Source organism: Penicillium odoratum (genome assembly GCF_028828045.1).
Source record: "Penicillium odoratum strain IBT 22623 chromosome Unknown utg000008l_segment0_segment0, whole genome shotgun sequence".
Taxonomy (NCBI): Eukaryota; Fungi; Ascomycota; class Eurotiomycetes; order Eurotiales; family Aspergillaceae; genus Penicillium; species Penicillium odoratum.
This window is the reverse complement of record NW_026643150.1, coordinates 725,090-744,264: the sequence shown is the minus strand read 5'-3', so window position 1 is coordinate 744,264 and position 19,175 is coordinate 725,090. Positions and strand designations below refer to the sequence as shown.

Here is a 19,175-nt window from a genome sequence, read left to right as displayed (position 1 = left end):
TTTATGTCTACTCCAGGTTTCTTATCTGAGATCTACTACTATATTGGTTTGACGTTTCGTTTGATACTTGGTATTCCCCCTCTGCCAGGGCTTGGGCTTGTTTTGAGCGGGATGCATAGATAAGGAAATATCGCGGGAGCCAGTCAGTTTCCATGCTTCAATGACTATAGTTCAGTCGGTTATGATGGCGAATAAATTGGTTTTGGTTCTAGATTGGCTTGATACCTTTTGATGAAAGATTAAACTATCTATGGGCTGGACGTCACTGATAAGCGCTTGAGAGTTGTTTGGGACATCTAGATAATCGCAACGTTATGATATCTTAGAAGTTTGGGCTGGAGTTATAAAATATCCTTGTTGAAACATTTCAATGGCAAATTCCCTTATTTATCCAAACTCTTATCCCCTGCGCGATATCAATTGATTGCTTATTTCGTTCGTCGCTACTGGCAATGGAATCCGATCACGAATACGCCGAAAAAGGGGATATATTGCCTGGCTTCAGTGATCAGATACCGGAAAATCTTGGCCATGGAACTCAGATTGCCATTGATGAGCCGGCTATCAAGCTACATCCACAGCCTACATCTGATGCCTTAGATCCCCTGAACTGGTCGAGTTTTCAGAAACACATCATTCTCTCAATTGTTATGTTCAAGTATGTGTTGAGCCCCCCACTGCTTTACCGCGGGAATTGACTGGTACCGGACAGATACTTTCTATTCACGTATCTCACAACCACAACGGTCCCCTCTTTCGCGGAAATCCAAAGTCAATACGCAATATCCTACTCCCAAGTTAACTGGACAGTGGCTGTTCCTGCTTTAGGCCTCTCGGTTGGCCCACTCATATGGTCTTCATTGAGTGATATCTATGGCAGACGAACTGTTTTCATTTTTGGAACCATCATCGCCTTAGTATCAACGATTGGTGCTGCTGTGGCTAATAACTACTCGGGATACATGGCAGCGCGCTTCTTCCAAGGATTTGGCGTCAGTCCTGCATCCACGGTTGGAATGGCCGTCGGTGAGTGGCATCAATCATGTGTCGTTACATGTACTAAGCCGGCATCCAGTCAACGATTTGTTTTTCGACAACCAACGCGGGCAAAAACTTGGTCTCTGGGTTCTAGCTATTGACGCTGGACTACTCCTCGGGCCAACCTGTAAGTTGAATCTTAGCATTATAAATGGGCCCATAATTGACTGGATCAAACAAAGTTGGTGGATTTTTGAATGTTCTTAGTGCTCAATGGATCAATTGGTTTAATGCCATTTTGTTCGCCGTGCTACTAGTCCTTGAGTTATTCTTCATGCCCGAGACCCTTTACCCTCGCCAGCAGATGTTACTGAATGAAAGCATCGCGAAACTCAGTGAGCAAAGATTGAAGACAACTAAAGAAACATCAACGCTTCAGACAACAATTCCTGCTGAGGTACGAATCTTGATTCCTCCCCGAACACGGAAGCTTCCTTTCCTGAACCTAAGACCTGTTCCTGGCATGATTCATCCCAAGCCTTGGGACTCAATTTTTCGATTTGCTCTCACCTTTCAGTTTCCTGTCGTCGTCATCGCAGTCATTGGATACTCGTTCCTCTGGTATTGGTGGGTTCTATCTGTCATCACCATGATACCTTCGGCATATGCAACATATAGCCCACTTATACAAGGCTTGCTTTTTATCGGCTTGTTTCTGGGAACGATTGTTTCGGAAGTATGTTGCTCTGGGCGTCTGAGTGACTATATCGTCACGAAGCTCTCAAAGCGTAGAAACACTCGAGATGCGGAAATGCGACTATGGTTGGGGTATCCAGCTATTCTTCTAACAGCCGGTTGGTACCCCAAGAAGTTCCTTGCTTGGACCAAAACTTAATTTCTTTTAGTTGGATTGATCGTCTGGGGTGTCAGTCTTGATCGAGACTACCACTGGATTGTCGGCCAGGTGGCCTTCTTTTTGTGTATGTTGCGCAAATTCTCAATCCTGGAAATCATGAGACTTAACTATTACATATTTCTCTAGTTGCTTCTGGCATTCAGATCGGCAACACCGTAATCAGCAGCTACATTATCGATGCGTACCCTTTGCAATCGACTAGTGTAGTTACTTTCTATGCCGTCTTTCTGAATCTCAGTGCCTTCGTCAATCCGGTAAGTGAGCGGTCATGAGACTCTGGACAATTGAAGCTGAAGGTGATTGCTGACTTTTTCCAAGTTTTTCATTGCCTCATGGCAGACTTCGATGGGTTGGACCTGGACGTTTACTACGCAAGCGTTGATCGTTCTGGCAGGAGGAGGGCTACTTATGACTTCATTGCACAGATATGGGGCACGCATGAGGGAAATGGCACCTAAACCCTCGTGGGTAAACCCCGAGTACGATATAAGTGTGTAGTCCGCATTTGAAGTCAGTGTTATCGAGGCTGAGAATCGAATTAATCTCGATAAAATTGCGCAGTTTACTAGATGACTACAGCTCACTAAGCGGAAAGTGCATTAGATTCTGCAGTTGACATAAAAACGGCGAAACTCGCGAGTCTTGACATCTCACAGTGAGTTACTGATTAAATCATGCGCCCATCAATCAGCATGCAACTTGAAGACTTAGAATGTATATACATGAATCATAACTGATCATAGAGTAGTATAATCATGGAAGAATGCCAGGATTGAACGTAAATTACGGTTCAGACTGCGCCCTGTTCAAAACAGGTTTTATAAGTCCCCCGATGGAGTCTGGTACAGTGAGATGGTGTAGGGGATACTCTCCCGCCCGCCCTTCAGCCTCAAGGTCCAGGTAGCCCGGGGCATTAATCTCGACATCAATCATCCATTCCTCTCTGTCACACAAGTCCATCATTCCTGGCAGTTGGCCAGGGACCTAGAAATTAAACCATTCGTTGTAGAAACACAAATAATTGATATGTAACAAAGTATGCTTATGTTTAAACAAATAAGATAGTTAATAAATGAAAAGCCAGTTGAGTATGTTCTCCATCGTTTCTGAGCGCTTCTTATCAGTTTAGTGCTTCTCTTCAGTAGACAATTGGGGGGTAATACCTTTAATGCCGATTCGTGGAAACGCTCAAAGGTATTTCAGGATCCAGGGACGTAGATGCACTTGAGCATTGACCGAAGGAATTGATGAGAGATCGCCATGAGATTTCACATCGAGGTCCAGCCTTTTTCGTGCGAGGTATCGCCGGTGATTGAACAAATAGATTCAGGGAGAACATACACGCAATGAAAAGCAGCACAGAGAAAGCGACGAATATAAATTTTATGGAATGAGATAAACAGCGAATATGGAGCTGTATTTCTGTTATCGAGCTCTGCCCCGCAGTGAGGGTTTGTGCCATTGTGCGATTAACAGACTAAGCACTCCGGAGATCGAATGAGAATCCCAAGGTTATGGCCCTGAAATTCAAGAGTTGTCTTTTAGATACATAATCCCAAGCCTGAAGATGCGCCCCACTTTCCCAATTGGGGCAACGATAGGAGAACCTGCAAGGTAAAGATAGACATAATGTGTAATTACTGTTATCATTCAATCTATAACCAATGATATTTTTGACAAAATTAATGTTGATTTCAGAGCAATTCCGCGATTAGGGGGATGTCCGAAGTCGGAACCCCGTGAATGATGAGTTGGCTTGCATCAATTGACGACCCACTATACTTTGTTTGATTGGCCTTAGTCTAAGAGATACTGTCTTGCAGCTCAGGAATACCATACGAAAGCCATTTATGGTCTGCTCTGCCCGTCAAATTTTACGAAAGCGTTTCTCTTGATTTTGTTCTTATCGCTGTTCTAGCTTTGTCGGCAAAATGTCAGATCTGAGGCAGACAGATGAGTATACATCTCTTTTGCCTGGAACTACCCCCGAATTTCCCTCACAGAGTGATACATTTATGATAAAAAGCAATTCTCTTCTACATGAGTCATGGATCTTGATCAAGGGTGCCGTGCCCGTTATACTCGCCTACATGCTTCAAATGAGTATCTCAACGATCACTGTGATCATTGCAGGCCGTGCATCTCCATTGGACCTAGCTGTCAGTGCTTTCTCCCTTATGTTCGCATTGGTCACTGGATGGATGATTGCACTAGGTGGTTAGATATCCCCGAAATATACGTCGGCATTCAAATTGACTAACCGATGTCAAGGGACAACGGCCCTCGATACTTTGGCGTCATCCACGTTCACCGGAAGTAAAACGAAACATGATTTGGGTATACTGCTTCAACGGGCATTCTTGGTTCTCGGCGCTCTCTACATACCGGTGGCTATGATTTGGGCGTGCTCGTATCCACTTTTCCTCGCCCTCGGTCAAGATCCAGAACTTGCATACCACAGTTCTCGATTCTTGACTTGTCTCATTCCAGGAGGGCTTGGGTATATTTACTTTGAGGTCATGAAAAAATACTTGCAGGCCCAAGGTAAGAGTACAGTCAGTCCTCGATTTGACAGTCAGCTCTAATACGCTAGACAGGCATTATGCGAGCCGGAACATACGTTCTTATGATTACCTCGCCTCTAAACGGTGTGCTGTGCTATACGTTCTGTTATTCCCTGAACTTGGGGATCCTTGGTTGTCCTCTCGCGTTGAACATTTCCTACTGGCTATCCTTCATCTTGTTAGTTCTTTACGCGAAGTATATCAGCGGTTCCGAATGCTGGGGTGGATGGTCGCGAGACGCCTACAGAAACCTGGGGACTTTCACTCGCCTTGCAATTTCTGGGATCCTGCATGTCGGTACGGAATGGTGGGCTTTTGAGATTGTTGCTTTAGCTGCAGGCCACCTGGGCACTATATCGCTCGCCGCTCAAAGCGTTATCATGACGGCTGATCAGATCATGAATACCATTCCTTTCGGAATTGGTGTTTCTATCTCTTCTAGGTTGGGAAATCTTTTGGGGTCTCGAGATCCCAAAGGAGCTATGCGCGCCAGTCACTTGGCCGCTATAATTGCCTGTATCTTCGGCGCGGTGGTACTTGCTATTCTGATGGGCACCCGAGACCATTTTGCTAAGATTTTCAACAACGACCCACGAGTGGTGGAGCTGGTATCAGAAATCATGCCATTGGTTGCTCTCTTTCAGATTGCAGATGGTCTGAATGGAAGCTGTGGTGGCAGTTTGCGTGGAATGGGAAGACAGCACTTGGGCGCAGCCGTGAACATCGTCAGCTATTATCTTTTTGCTCTACCTTTGGGGATTTGGCTTGCATTTCAACATGGCTGGGGTCTCAAGGGTCTTTGGGTTGGCCAGTGTGTTGCCCTTTACTGTGTTGGAATTGTGCAATGGATCATTGTTGGACGTAGTCGATGGGACAAGGAGGTGCTCAAGGCATTCAAGCGCATGGATCATGAGAACTTGGAGGGTATAGACGAGGAAACGGCAATTGATGTTTGATAAAGTAGTAAAGATGAGAGAGTTGTTGCGAGGTCTTGGTAGATATGTGAATGATTTTTGGGTTGGAGCAAGACGCTCACTCCAACGATCACATCCTTGTAAGCATACGAGCAGCGGGCACCTAGGCTATCCGCCATATATAAAGCGCGGTGTCTGCTTAAAAATTATATTATATCTTTTACTTTATTTCCTACTTAGTCTCCTACCTAGTCCCCTACTCGGTATTCTATCTAGTATTCTACCTTATATCAATATCTTCCAAGCTGTGTACTACATGTGTTCGCTCTCAAACTGCCCGTTTTATATTAGAAGATGAGGAGACGAGATGAGAATGAGAGTTGGGAAAGAGCAAAGAGCTTCCGTTCCTGGCTGAAGAAGCTTACGACGACCGATGCTGTCCATCGTGAAGATACTGGTCGTCACACCGACCAGCTCGAAAATTCCACCTACTGCGCGGCTGACGTTGACCCTTGCTCCTCAACCGGATTGTTCAAGCTCGAAGACTCCTCCACATTCAAACAGCTAGAATATGGCATGAATATGACCTACGTGGGCGGAGACTATTTGTATAGTAACGAAGTCGCGGGCTATCGGCCCCCCCCCCCCCCCCAAAGGCGGTGCCTGCCCCGCCCGGTTTGATCCTTCGCGGCCCGCAAACAGAGAGAGAGAGAGAGAGAGAGATCGTGGGTGTGTGTGGGCGTTATTCGCCGTTTTCGCTGTCGTCGTCGGGTATCGGTACCGATGGAAGTAGGTATGTGAGTCGTTTTGTAGCCAGTAGAAAGCGGGCTGTCCGCTTAGCGTGCTCTTTGCCTAGGGCCAGTTCGAGGTATTGGGTGCTTGCTGGGGGCCCCAGGTCTGGTCCCAAAGCTCTCCGTTTGCACATGATGAGAGTATGGTAGGTCGTTTCGTCCCCATCCTGGCAGGTTGGACCGAGGGCGCTATCGACCTTTCCGGGTGACAATGCAACGATTGTAGAATTCCTCCGGGTATTGCCTGTTGGGGAAAAGTAGGACTTCTCGATCAAGGCACTGATCCCTCACCCTGTTCACGAAAACTTGGAAGACCGTTTGTGGGAGATGAGGGTGAGTGAAATATCTAGAGCTAAGATGATTACGTTCTCTTGTTCTCCCTCGCCCACAGCGGGCACTCTACCAAATTTCATCGCGGTCTCGACTTACGGTTCCTCCGGATCTACTGCTGCTGTTCCTGCTGGAACGCCCGCCTATACACTTATGTATATAGAAGAAGACCATGAACGAACCCGTACGGGGGCGAATAGGGACTATTTTGTCAAACCCCCTAAACCCAGGCAGAAATAGTAGAAATGGGAATATCCCGATATTCTGAAAACACTACTTCTCGCAGGAGATTTGGCATGAATTGCATGTTTGAGCCATGGCACGCATACTGAGAAAGCTAACATTTTGATAAGTGCGGAGTAGTAATACGCACATGCAAGTTACCGAAAACGGTTTAGGCCCACGTGGCAAAAATCTCCGAGTTTTTCGTACAGCACGTTATTATTCTAGACCCATTCGGGCATACGTGTGACTAATTATACGTACTTACCAAGGCTCCACATTTGGTGAGAGGGGGCATAAATTAATGCCGGCTACTTGTAAGCGAGACAAACATTAAATTCAGGGGTTCTCAGTTCAAAGTAACGTAATTAGCCACTAACGTGTCATTTTTGATGGTCCAGGCAAGATTGGATCGGTCCACCCAATCGCGTTCGTGTTCGTATTGCGAATACGCATACATAAAATCTCTTGAACCCCACTTTTCATCGGAAGACTCCTGTTCCGAACCAGATCGATTCAAGTTATTGGAACTCCTTTATCTTCATGGCCTTTTATTCTTCAATTTTCGAATGCTTATTCACCTCACGCCTATATTCACAGGAATGCGTGTAGCTTAATTAGTCAATCAACGTACGTTCGTTCCTAGGCTTGGCGAGTCGGTTGTTAACGTTTTATAGGAGAAGTTCGGAAGTGCTCAGGGCACGAATCCCTGATATGTCAAATACAGCCATGGAAAGGCCTGATGAATATCTGGATGAGAAGCAAACCATCTCTCACGGCACAGATGTCAATATTGATCTCGCATCGAAAGAGGCACAACTTACGAAGCTCGACTCCAAGCATGTGATTGTGGAGAATGCACTCGATTCAGACCCTTTCGGACATCTTCCAGCCGGGGAAGCTGAGATTCTTAAACGACAGGTCGTGGTTCCGCCCGTCCAAGTAACAATTCGAACACTTTATCGGTATGCAACCACTACGGATTTGGTGTTGATTGCAATCTGCGCTCTCTGTGCTATCGCTGCCGGTGCTGCCCAGCCTTTAATGACTGTCATCTTCGGCAATCTGTCCGGTCAGATCTCTTCATTCGCCGGTGGAGGCAGTGCCTTGGAAGACTTTCGCGCTAAGCTTTCTCACAACGTGCTTTACTTTGTTTATTTGGCCGTCGCCAAATTCTTCGTCACTTATATCTCAACTGTTGGGTTCATCTACACTGGAGAAAAGATCAGTGGACGGATCAGGGAGGAATATCTTGCTGCGTGCTTGCGCCAGAACATCGGATACTACGACCACCTTGGGGCTGGCTCAATCGTCACACGCATCACGTCCGACACTAATCTCATTCAAGATGGTATTTCGGAAAAGGTGAGCCAAAGTCTGATGGCGATTGCGACATTCTGCACGGCTTTCATTATTGCTTTCATCAAATACTGGAAGCTTGCTCTCATCCTCTGTTCGATCATCGTTGCCATTGTGATCGTGCTAGGTGGCTGCGGAAAATTCATGGTCCAGTACAACAAGCAATCACTGGCTTCGTACGCACTCGGAGGAACCGTGGCCGAGGAGGTTCTTTCTTCGATTCGGAACGCCGTGGCCTTTGGTACCCAGGAGAAGCTGGCTTTGCAATACGATGTGCACCTGGCTGAGGCTGAGAAATGGGGCTTCAGACAGAAGGCTGTTCTCGCCGGCATGATGGGCTTTGCCATGTGGGTTGTCTACCTCAGCTATGGTCTAGCGTTCTGGCAAGGCTCCCGCTTTCTCGTCGAAGGCGAAGTCAGCATTGGTCCAATTCTGACCATTATTCTCGCCATGTTGATCGCCTCTTTCAGTCTTTCGAATGTTGCTCCTAACGTCCAAGCGTTTACCACTGGACTTGCGGCTGCGGCGAAAGTTTTCGATGCCATTGATCGGGCCTCGCCACTTGATCCCACGTCTACCGAGGGTTTGATGCTAGAGCATGTCGAAGGAACCATTGAACTTAAAAACATTAAGCACATTTACCCTTCACGCCCTGAGGTGTGCGTTATGCAGGATGTCAGCCTGGTCATTCCGGCTGGCAAGAAAACAGCCTTGGTAGGTTCCTCCGGCTCAGGAAAGTCAACTATTGTTGGGTTGATCGAGCGTTTTTACGACCCAGTCGCTGGTGAGATCTTCCTTGATGGCCATGAAATCTCTACTTTGAATCTGCGCTGGCTACGCCAACAGATTTCCTTGGTGAGCCAAGAGCCAACATTGTTCGCAACCACTATCTTTGAAAATATCGCTCACGGTCTCATCGGCACGAAATTCGAGAATGAAAGTTTGGAAAGTCGCTGTGAACGAATCTACGAGGCGGCCAAGATGGCAAACGCCCATGACTTTGTCACCGGACTGCCGGAAGGATATGATACCCACGTCGGTGAAAAGGGATTCTTGCTTAGTGGAGGACAGAAGCAGCGTATTGCCATTGCTCGTGCGATGGTCAGCGATCCTAAGATTCTTTTGCTTGATGAAGCAACCTCAGCACTCGACACCAAATCCGAAGGCGTTGTTCAGGCAGCTCTGGAAGTTGCTGCCGAGGGGCGAACCACGATCACTATCGCTCATAGACTCTCTACCATCAGAGACGCAGACAACATCGTTGTCATGTCCCAGGGCCGCATCGTCGAACAGGGCTCTCACCAGGAACTGATAGATATGAAGGGGGCTTATCATGGTCTTGTTGAGGCACAGAGAATCGGAGGCGCAATTGAGTCGACATCCCCGGAGCAAGAAGATGCCCTGTCAGAGGACCTCGACGATGAGAATCCTGTGGACAAAAAGCTTACACTCGATCGTACCAACACGCAGAAATCTCTATCCAGCCAAATTCTACGAGACCGTCAACCCGAGGTCGGACAGAAGTACTCTATGTGGACACTTATCAATTTCATTGCGGCTTTCAACGCAAGCGAATGGAAGCTCCTGGTAGTTGGACTTTTCTGGGCTACGATCTGTGGAGGCGGTAATCCAACCTCGGCGGTCTTTTTCGCAAAGGAGATCATCTCACTTTCAACTTTCGGGGTAACAGCAACAGGCCCCGAGGCCCGAGCACAGAGTAACTTCTGGAGCTGGATGTACTTCATGCTGGCGTTTGTCCAGTTAATTGCGTTCATCGCCCAAGGTGTGATCTTTGCGTGGTGCTCTGAGAAACTCACCCGCCGAGTTAGAGATGCTGCATTTCGATCCATGCTTCGACAAGACATTTGCTTCTTCGACAAGGACGAAAACTCGGCAGGCGCTCTGACCTCTTTCCTTAGCACAGGCACAACAAGTGTCGCTGGCCTCAGTGGCGCCACTCTGGGATCCATTCTCACTTGCTCAACTACATTGATTGCTGCAATCTGTCTTTCCTGCGCTATTGGCTGGAAGCTGGGACTTGTATGTACGGCTACTATGCCGATTCTGATAGGATGCGGATTCTTCCGATTCTGGGTTCTCGCCAGATTTCAAGCGAGGGCCAAGAAGGCATATGAGTCCTCGGCTAGTTATGCTTGCGAAGCTACATCCGCCATTCGCACCGTCGCTTCATTGACTAGGGAACAAGATGTGATCGTTCACTACAGAGCTGCAATTGCCGAGCAGGAGAAGAAGAGTCTTCAATCTGTTTTGCGGTCTACGCTCTTGTTTGCTTCTTCCGAGTCTCTTGTGTTCCTCTGTATGGCATTAGGCTTCTGGTATGGTGGTACACTCATCACCACTGGAGAGTATAGCATTCTACAATTCTTCATCTGTTTCCCTGCTATCGTTTTCGGAGCTCAATCCGCAGGAAGCATTTTCGCATTTGCTCCAGACATGGGCAAGGCACAGGAGAGCGCTCGCGAGCTGAAAAAGCTCCTCGACTACAAGCCATTAATTGACACCTGGTCGACTGATGGAGAGAAGGTTGAGGAAATGGAAGGTCGCATTGAATTCCGCGACGTTCACTTCCGTTACCCAACCCGGCCAGAACAACCCGTTCTCCGGGGTCTCAATCTCACCGTCGAGCCTGGGCAATACGTCGCATTGGTGGGTGCTTCGGGATGTGGAAAGAGTACCACCATTGCTTTGCTCGAACGTTTCTATGATCCCCTCACCGGCGGCGTCTTTGCAGATGGCAAGGAGATTTCCTCTTTGAACCTACCTGATTATCGATCCTTCGTCGCCCTTGTATCCCAGGAACCTACTTTGTACCAGGGTACTATCCGCGAGAACATCCTTCTCGGTACGACTCGAGATGATGTCCCCGATGAAAGGATCGAACTTGCATGCCGTGAGGCGAACATCTACGACTTCATCATGTCAATGCCGGAGGGCTTCTCCACCGTCGTTGGAAATAAGGGAACCATGCTCTCGGGCGGACAGAAGCAACGTATCGCCATTGCCCGTGCCCTTCTTCGGGATCCCAGGATTCTTCTGCTGGACGAGGCTACCAGTGCGCTAGACTCGGAGTCTGAGCGGGTGGTGCAGGCTGCGTTGGATAAGGCTGCTAAGGGTCGGACTACGATTGCTGTTGCTCATCGGTTGTCCACTATTCAGCGTGCCGATATCATCTATGTCTTTGATCAGGGTCGCGTTGTTGAGTCTGGGACGCATGGAGAGCTCATGAAGTTGGGTGGTAAATACTCAGAGCTGGTGAATCTGCAAAGCCTGGGTGACGCATCATAGTCATAGCCCGTGGGGCCGGAGTTCTATTCATTTCATTGCACATAGATTATTATAACTGCAAATACAAATACAATCTTACTAATCCAATCAATACATTGCAATATAGTAGCTTTACCTTATTGTACATCATAGTATGACGTCATGCGTCACGTTACCGATGCATGTTGGAGGGGGAGGGGCATTCGAAGTGTCAATTTAAGAAAACAACTGAACCAAAACAGATTCTGCTTAAAAATGTCTACAGCTTTCAAAACTGTCATCGCGACCGGTGCTTCTTCAGGCCTGGTAAGAGCTCCCACCTTGTCTTCCGGCCATTGGTAGGGTTGAGAGGACTCTCTTATTTTGGATGAGTTTTAGCCAATACCCTTCAATCAATCCTACTTTCTCGCAGAGAGGACCTTCTCACTGTCTGCGACCTCATCACTAATACTTTCCAGGGATTTGAATCAATCAAACAACTGCTGGAGCAACCTGAGCCTTACAACTTTATCCTTGGTGCTCGGAACACAGAAAAGGTGCAGGCTGCCTACGATGATCTTGGATATGAGAGAACCAAACATAGCGTCACAATTCTTCCCCTCGATCTCCTGAGCCTGCGAAGTGTGCAGCTGTTCGCACAGGAGGCTCGAAAAAAGTTGGGCCATAGTCGCATCCAATTTTTATTCCTCGCTGCCGGAACCCTCGACAGTGCTGAGAAACCGAATCCCTACGGTTCTCAATGGTGCGAAGGACTGATGGTCAACCATTTAGGTCAGTAGGTCTTCAACAGGTGAAGGCGTGACATACTGACGATATCAATAGCTCAGCACTACCTCGTCCACTTGCTGCGGGAAACACTCATTGCCTCGAAGACTCGTCTCGTCTTCGTGTCATCTGGCGCAATCCGCAACGTCAGGAGCCAGGACCCTGCCACTCTTGATATAGACCTGAAGGCCAAATCCGGTGCGGGTGTTGGTACAATTTACAGTGCCTCGAAATTCGTACAACTGCTCGGAGCTCATTATTGGAGGCGTCAACTTCCCGAGTGTACTATAGTGGCTGTCAGTCCAGGATTGATCCCCAGTACTAACCTTGCCACAAGTATGGGTCTGAGCATGGATATGCCAGATGCCAAGACTATCCCTGAAGGTAAGAACCCGTCTCAGAATCGCTATCTTCTAGGCGTAGATTTTAACCAGTTATAGGTGCTCAAAGCCTTCTCCGGGCCTTCACAGCCAGTGACATCCCTACTGACCCGGAGCAAATCTTTCTCACTAGCTGGGGAGAGTGGTGGCCCAAGGATGTCTATGCCATGAGTCTCGATACCAAACTCCAGGACAAGTGGTGTCCCAGCTTGGAGCAAATTGAGAGAGAGGAGGGCCTCTCGAAGCAGTGAATCCACCTGGATTTACACAGAAAGGAAGATTACTACCTTCTCTATGCCATCTGGAATACACCTCCGGAGAGCTTGTTTGCTGCCAGCCTGTGATGGCGTTAAGGAAAGACGAGTCGACAAGCAGTTTACCCAAGGTTAGTGAGAATGGAGAGTGGGTCAACCCCTTCGAGCTTCAGTCTTGGCGAGACCTGCACATAAGGCTACTAGAAAACAATGACAAAGTTCCAACGGCAGCATGCTATCTTAAAACCGTCTACTGTTAAGTTCGTCTAAAAACTCGAATATGCACATTATTGAATATTAAAGCAAGACAAATAAAGTCTTGCGATTATCATTCATAGCATTAATCAATATAACTTGCTGACCATAAACCGTGATTCAGTACATAACCGTGACGTATGATCGTAGCAATCAATCCCTTATTACATGTATAGATCTAGATATAGATCAAGCCTTCTCCTGAGTGATCTCAATCTGGTCCTCAGTGACAGCGGTCTTGAGATCCTCAACGTTCTCAACACCGGCCAGACCAAGAGTCTCGTAAATACGCTCCATGCGCTCGCGATCAGCGGCGGCAATGGTAGTATCGGAACCACCGAAATAGATGTCCAGCTCTTCCAGGGTCTTATCCTTAGTCTCAGGGGCGTAGAGCCAGATGAATAGACCACCCAGGCCACTGAAGATGGCAAAGAAGATGTAGGTACCGTACTTCATGCTGTTGAGCATGTCCTTGGTGGTGAGACCGATGATGAAGTTGAAGAACCAGTTGGTCGAGGCCACGATGGCGACACCGCGGGAACGCTGGCTGTTGGGGAAGATTTCCTGAGTCAGAACCCAAGCAACGGGACCTAGAAAAGTTAGTATTGGTTCGAGAGGGAGAGAAAGGATGGAACATACCCCAAGAGTAGGCAAAGTTGACAGCAAAGAGCCAAATGAAGGCGATGGCCACCCAACCTTGGGGCTTGTCGAGGCCTTCGTTGAGGTTCCAGTTGTCCTCGTAGATACCCTCGACGGTAGCGACGACGATGTGACAGCAGAACATGCCAATGGCACCAGCAATCAGGAAGGTCTTACGGCCAAACTTGTCAAGCCAGAGGACAGTAGGCATGGTGAAGACAATCTGCAGGATACCGGTCACACCAGTAGCCAGGAGAGTTTGCTTGGTGGAGGTGAACCCGAAACTCTTGAAAATCTGGGGAGCGTAGTAGAGGACAGCGTTGATACCAGTGAATTGTTGGCAAATCATGGTTCCGCAGCCGAGGAACAAACGCTTGAGCATGTTGGGGGCAAACAGAGCCTTCCAAGGACCCATGCGACCACCAGCACCGACGAGCTCCTTCTCACTCTCCTCGTCGAACATAACAGCGGCCTTGATCTCGAGGAACTCGGCGCGAATCAGAGGGTCGTTGCTGGGAAGACGACGCAGGCGCGAGAGGGACTCGAGAGCTTCTTCCTCACGGTGCTTCATCATCAACCAACGAGGAGAGAAGGGGAAGTAGAACATTCCGAAGAACAGAATCCAGGCGGGGATAATCTGCAAAGCCAAAGGAAGACGCCAAGCAATGGTCTTCTGTCCCAGGCAAGTGTGGCCGTGGTTCGCAGCGGCGTTGTAGGTTCCGTCAGCGAGGTAGGGGTTGGAGATACCCTCGGGCTTGCAGGTGTTTCCACCGACGAACTGCATTCCGTAGTCGAGCCAGAAGGCAATGGAGGTACCGATGGTGATGGAAAGCTGCTGCAGGGAGACGAGGGAACCACGCAGCTCTGGGGGAGCAATCTCGGCTTGGTAGAGAGGAATGACCATAGAGAACATACCAATACCGAGACCACCAATGACACGACCGGCGAAGAAGTAGGCAGGGGTCTGAGCACCGGTTTGGAGACCAGTACCCAGGGTGAAGATAATGACAGCAACCATCATGGAGTACTTGCGAGAAATGCGATCCGCAAGGACACCGTTGATCAGAGCACCAGCCCAGGCACCGAGCTCGAGGGCAGACACCAACCAACCCTGGATGGTAGAGCCCATGAATGTGGGGAAGTGGTTCTCAAAGTTCTCCATGACCAGGACAGGTCCCATCACACCCTGATCGTAACCATACATGATACAACCCAGGGATGCGAAACAACATGTCAAGGCAACATAGGGATTCTTGAGCATACCCGCGAAGCCATGGGCCTTTTCCGCATTGTTGCGACCAACAACCGACTGACTAACCGCCATTTTGACAGATAACCAGAGGTATCAGGTAGAAATATGAAAGTAGAGAGTAAATGATGTACAGAAAAAAGAAACCTGGGGATGGGAGGGCTATATAAACTTTTTTTCACCTTTTTTTCCATACTTTTCTGTCCTTTCTTGGTTTATTTTTTTCTTTTTTTAATAATTTCTTTATTTTTGCCTTCCACTTCCTGGGGTTAGCTCTGGCCAAGCGTAACCTGCGGTCCTCGTGCCCATGGGCCCCAACATCACGGCTGACGGTGCCCTATGAGGGGACCCTGGGTCACAAGATTCCATGTGCCAGACCAAGCTAAAGCAACGCTAAGTATGAAACAAGTTAGACTCGGGGAAGCAATATACGTCGGAAATGCTATATTCCGGTTACACGAAACAAGAAGTATCAAACCTTCGGAGGCTAGTGGACGCCACTAAGCTTTTGTGGCCAAGAAGGCGTGTCAAGCCGCGTTGAGTGGACTGACCAAACGCCAGACTTCCCAAAGAACAAGCCTTTCGGGCCATGGAACGCCACTATTGGCCGAGACGGAGGACTTGCATTCTGTGCAGTTGCAGTGCTCTAGGGTCCTTTCTGGGGTGCTTCTGATTAGTCTCTAGTGCTTACGGCGGGACAACGGGCAATTCCCTCCAGACCTTAATACCCCGCCTGTCCGATATTTGACCGATGGAAGGTAATAGCCAGTAGGGAGAAGGGAGAGCGTAAAAATTCCGTCTCGGGCTGAATCGGTACGTCTGACCATGCCCCATATTCGGAAACGCCTCAAATTTCACTTGAGGGGGGACCTGTGGTCGGCCGAGCCGAGTCCTTGTGATGTTCAGAAAATTCTGCTTCTAATTGTGGATGCGAAAGAGGCAAGATGGGAGGGACCGGGGAGAAGAATATGGCATTAACCTCATCTGGAATAGACTACAGACAAAGCGATCCCAGATCTAGCATGGCTTACTCGGCTCATATGATACTTTAGTCAGAGGAACCGTAACATTCTCGAAGTCCAATCTCCACACGCCACGAGGTTTATTTTTCGGGTAAGATCCATGGATTGGTTGAAATCCGGCCTATAATCTTACCCGTCCAGGGGATTTGGTGAATTTTTCGGGATTTTTTGTTCTCTCGGTCTCGCCAAGCCTATCGGGGAACCGAGTCAATGGGGGGACGCGTGGCATTTGAATCTGCCCATGGGGCGGGAAATCCGGAGAGTCAAGAATTTTCAACCATGCCTGTTCCAGATTCCGGTGAACAAAGATGGTCAAAAATGTCGGGGGACAAATCTGGGGGAACGGCACTTGTTTCCTCGAAACTGACTGGGGGCGGAGATGAGGAGTTCACTTTAGCCTGTTTTTTTTACTTGTCGACATTGCGCTTCGGCCAACCGAACCCGCTGACATGCCGGTCCTTCCGGTCTCGGCTATCCTCGACCATCTTTTCCTCGCTTTTGTAACCAATGGGACCTTGGATCCTTCTCCGTCCCTGTCTCGGCCTTGGCCGTCCGTGAGCCAGATTGACTAGCGTGTGCAAGGGCATTCTGACCTGTAATTTCCCTGCTTTGACCGCTTCATGTCTGACCTGGGGAAGTACGGAGTACTCCGTACATGGGGAGTCACCCGAATCCTGTTTGAATCGAACCCTAGTCCATCTGCGAACATTGATGGCATGGTGGATACTGGGGCTCGTGGAGGTCGTGGAGGTCGTGGAGTTCGTGGGGATTTCATCGTGGGGAAGTTTCGCTTTTTCCATGTACAGTACCTTCAAGATCTTACTGTCGCTCATTTCCATTCTGGGCGACTTCATGCATGTGTTTACGGTGGGTCGATCGGTCTGGGGACAAAGATATACAGCGAATGTTGAACATCTTCACTTGTCTTTTAGTAACTATGATAACTGACAGCAGCGCATAAAGCGACACGAAGATTGGTGTTTAGCAATTCTAGGTACTTGGAATGCGCGGCTGAGCAGTGAGGACCATAATTAGACACAAGTGGCATGGTGTGCTAAATAAACGGAGCTAGAACCTTCTATGAGAAAACCTGGTCGGGCGTGTCTCATAGGTTATGGAGCGTACTAGAGAACAATTGTGATGATGATATGTTGAATCAATTTTTTAGACGAAAGCCCAATTGCTCGAGTCATGCAAGCCTTCCTCTACTCGCAGGTACTTGAAGTGTTGGTCATATGAGCGTGGAGGTTCCCCGGGTTTCCCCACTCTCTCCTCGAACACATCGTTCCATACCTGTCCCCTGACCCTGGTCGACAAAAGCGCCTGTCGCTCAATGGCCATTTGATGATAGTGCGGTTTCGTTTCGGGCATGGTACTGAACTAGTCCAGATCGCCGGTCTCGATCGAATGAGCGGGGTACATCCCACGGATCACATAGAATGTCGGCCATGTACTTGTTCACAGGATTCTCGACTTCCCGGAGTTTACCCGCGGGATCAATCTCCCACCGCACCGCCACAAATGGCGGTAAACTTCAGCCGAACTCGGGACCATCGTGGTTCTTGTTTTCGGCATGTCGATTTCCACCAGTATAACTAATAATGATATCTCGTGGCGTCGCCATCAACCACCCCATCGACAACCTCATCCAGAGTCATGATCTCAAAGCATTGATCTACAATGAAACAGGTGAAAAGCATTCAATAAAAGGGTCGAAACCACTGGGTATAATTGTTCTAAAAAATAAATGCTACCGACAAAAAAAAAAATTATGCCCCGGATTCGGTGCCGACGGGGTGAAAATAACAAATAAATTCGAACTCCACAAAAAAAAACCCACTACTTCGCGGGGGCTTTTCCCTTATCCCCCTCATCATCCTCACCGAGGATAGGCTGGGGCTCGAGGTCACCCATTACGGTGTCCTCAGACGCTTCGGCACCCAGGTCAGCAATTTCCCCCACCTTCTCCGACGAGCTCGATTGATCTGATTCATTGAGAACCGGTTAGCAATTGAGTTTCACGACCTGATATTCTACAGATGAATGGGGACTTCCAAAAACAACTTGAAGGCCGAGCCAGGACTTCCAAGTACAGCTTGGACATTCGCATCAAACCAGGACTTCCAACGACAACTTGGACAATCGCATCAAACCAGGACTTCCCGGAAACGGTGCTGACGGGGGTAAAAATGTAAAAACATTCAAACGCCACAAAAAAATGCGCGGCCTTTGCCTTTGTCCTGACTTGCCCCTTCTTGGGCCTCCTCCTCCTCGCCTTCCGCATCTTCGGGGATCGGCTGGAGCTCCAAGTTTCCCAGCACCGCATCCGAAGGGCGGTCGGCTAAACCTTTGTAGCAGCCCGGTTTGAAAGCCACCAGATCGGTGGTGATGGGGTGAAAGTAATTGGTTAGCTGATTGCTCTGCTGGACCTTTTTCTTACCACCACGTGTGGCCGTCTGTTTTTGAGAGGCCATTTTGATAGAGGGAGGGGAGGAAAGAGAGGGCAGAGAGAGAATAAGAATTTAATAGGATCAAAGACCCTTAGCTCTTAGTGGTTGTGGTTGTGATTTTGCAATGGATTTGCCGAAGGGTCGCCTTGCTGAACCTTTGTAGCAGCCCGGTTTGAAAGCCACCGCATCAATGGTGATGGGGGGAGCTTGACCCCCCGAGCCCGAAATATTTGCAGTCTGGGTCCATGAAAGGGAAGTTGAAGGCCTTGGGGAGATGTGTGTGTGTGAGAGAGAGAGAGAGAGAGAGAGAGAGAGAGAGAGAGAGAGAGAGATAGAGTAAAGGAAAGGTGAGAAAGCAGCTGCGGCGGGCGGTCCAGCAGGAACAGCAGCAGTAGATCCAGAGAAACCACAAGTCGAGACCGCGATGAAGGTAAGTATCTCAATGAAGAGAGTGACCGCTGTGAGTGAGGGAGAACAAGAGAACGTTATCGTGTCTAAATGTCAAATTGCCGGGTTTGTAAGTGTGCCACAGGGCTGATTGGATTCATATGCAGTGGATTTGCCTTAGGCTTCATGGCAGTGGACTTGCCTAATGGCTGATTGCCTTAATGAATTAAACTAGGCCGCGGTGCAGCGACAGTAGGCTTATTTCCTAAGGCGATATTTACTGTTAATTAATATAACCGATACGAGAATATATTTATAGTAGGAATACTTGTAGGAACAGTAGTAACCAGATCTGGAGGAACCGTAAGTATATAGGCTGGTGGTGCAGTAGTAGTAATTAGATCCGGAGGAACTA

At 48.4% G+C, this 19,175-nt stretch overlaps 8 protein-coding genes across 8 annotated transcripts; 4 read left to right on the top strand and 4 right to left on the bottom strand.

Annotated features, from left to right (window-relative positions):
• Positions 1–452: 452 nt before the first annotated feature.
• N7520_010506 (uncharacterized protein) lies at positions 453–2,392 on the top strand (the record flags this gene model as incomplete). Its single annotated transcript, XM_057144439.1, has 7 exons — positions 453–658; positions 713–1,026; positions 1,076–1,165; positions 1,221–1,832; positions 1,884–1,958; positions 2,021–2,148; positions 2,213–2,392. 7 exons carry the CDS (start codon positions 453–455, stop codon positions 2,390–2,392), a joined length of 1,605 nt encoding a protein of 534 aa, XP_056990193.1.
• A 1,421-nt stretch (positions 2,393–3,813) lies between these two features.
• On the top strand, positions 3,814–5,414 carry N7520_010505 (MATE family efflux transporter; the record flags this gene model as incomplete). Its single annotated transcript, XM_057144438.1, has 3 exons — positions 3,814–4,111; positions 4,166–4,438; positions 4,492–5,414. Coding segments are annotated over 3 exons (1,494 nt in total), but the record flags the coding sequence as incomplete, so codon positions are not given.
• A 700-nt stretch (positions 5,415–6,114) lies between these two features.
• Positions 6,115–6,297, bottom strand: N7520_010504 (uncharacterized protein; the record flags this gene model as incomplete). The annotated part of the gene is made up of 1 exon (XM_057144437.1): positions 6,115–6,297. The coding sequence occupies one exon, from the start codon at positions 6,295–6,297 to the stop codon at positions 6,115–6,117; it is 183 nt and encodes a 60-aa protein (XP_056990191.1).
• A 1,147-nt stretch (positions 6,298–7,444) lies between these two features.
• On the top strand, positions 7,445–11,380 carry N7520_010503 (ABC transporter ATP-binding protein; the record flags this gene model as incomplete). The annotated part of the gene is made up of 1 exon (XM_057144436.1): positions 7,445–11,380. One exon carries the CDS (start codon positions 7,445–7,447, stop codon positions 11,378–11,380), a length of 3,936 nt encoding a protein of 1,311 aa, XP_056990190.1.
• A 234-nt stretch (positions 11,381–11,614) lies between these two features.
• Positions 11,615–12,755, top strand: N7520_010502 (uncharacterized protein; the record flags this gene model as incomplete). The annotated part of the gene is made up of 4 exons (XM_057144435.1): positions 11,615–11,665; positions 11,818–12,130; positions 12,182–12,508; positions 12,565–12,755. 4 exons carry the CDS (start codon positions 11,615–11,617, stop codon positions 12,753–12,755), a joined length of 882 nt encoding a protein of 293 aa, XP_056990189.1.
• Positions 12,756–13,202: 447 nt separating this feature from the next.
• On the bottom strand, positions 13,203–14,976 carry N7520_010501 (sugar porter family MFS transporter; the record flags this gene model as incomplete). The annotated part of the gene is made up of 2 exons (XM_057144434.1): positions 13,203–13,603; positions 13,653–14,976. 2 exons carry the CDS (start codon positions 14,974–14,976, stop codon positions 13,203–13,205), a joined length of 1,725 nt encoding a protein of 574 aa, XP_056990188.1.
• A 1,354-nt stretch (positions 14,977–16,330) lies between these two features.
• Positions 16,331–16,510, bottom strand: N7520_010500 (uncharacterized protein; the record flags this gene model as incomplete). Its single annotated transcript, XM_057144433.1, has 1 exon — positions 16,331–16,510. One exon carries the CDS (start codon positions 16,508–16,510, stop codon positions 16,331–16,333), a length of 180 nt encoding a protein of 59 aa, XP_056990187.1.
• Positions 16,511–17,762: 1,252 nt separating this feature from the next.
• N7520_010499 (uncharacterized protein) lies at positions 17,763–18,397 on the bottom strand (the record flags this gene model as incomplete). The annotated part of the gene is made up of 2 exons (XM_057144432.1): positions 17,763–17,908; positions 18,169–18,397. The coding sequence occupies 2 exons, from the start codon at positions 18,395–18,397 to the stop codon at positions 17,763–17,765; spliced, it is 375 nt and encodes a 124-aa protein (XP_056990186.1).
• Positions 18,398–19,175: the final 778 nt, after the last annotated feature.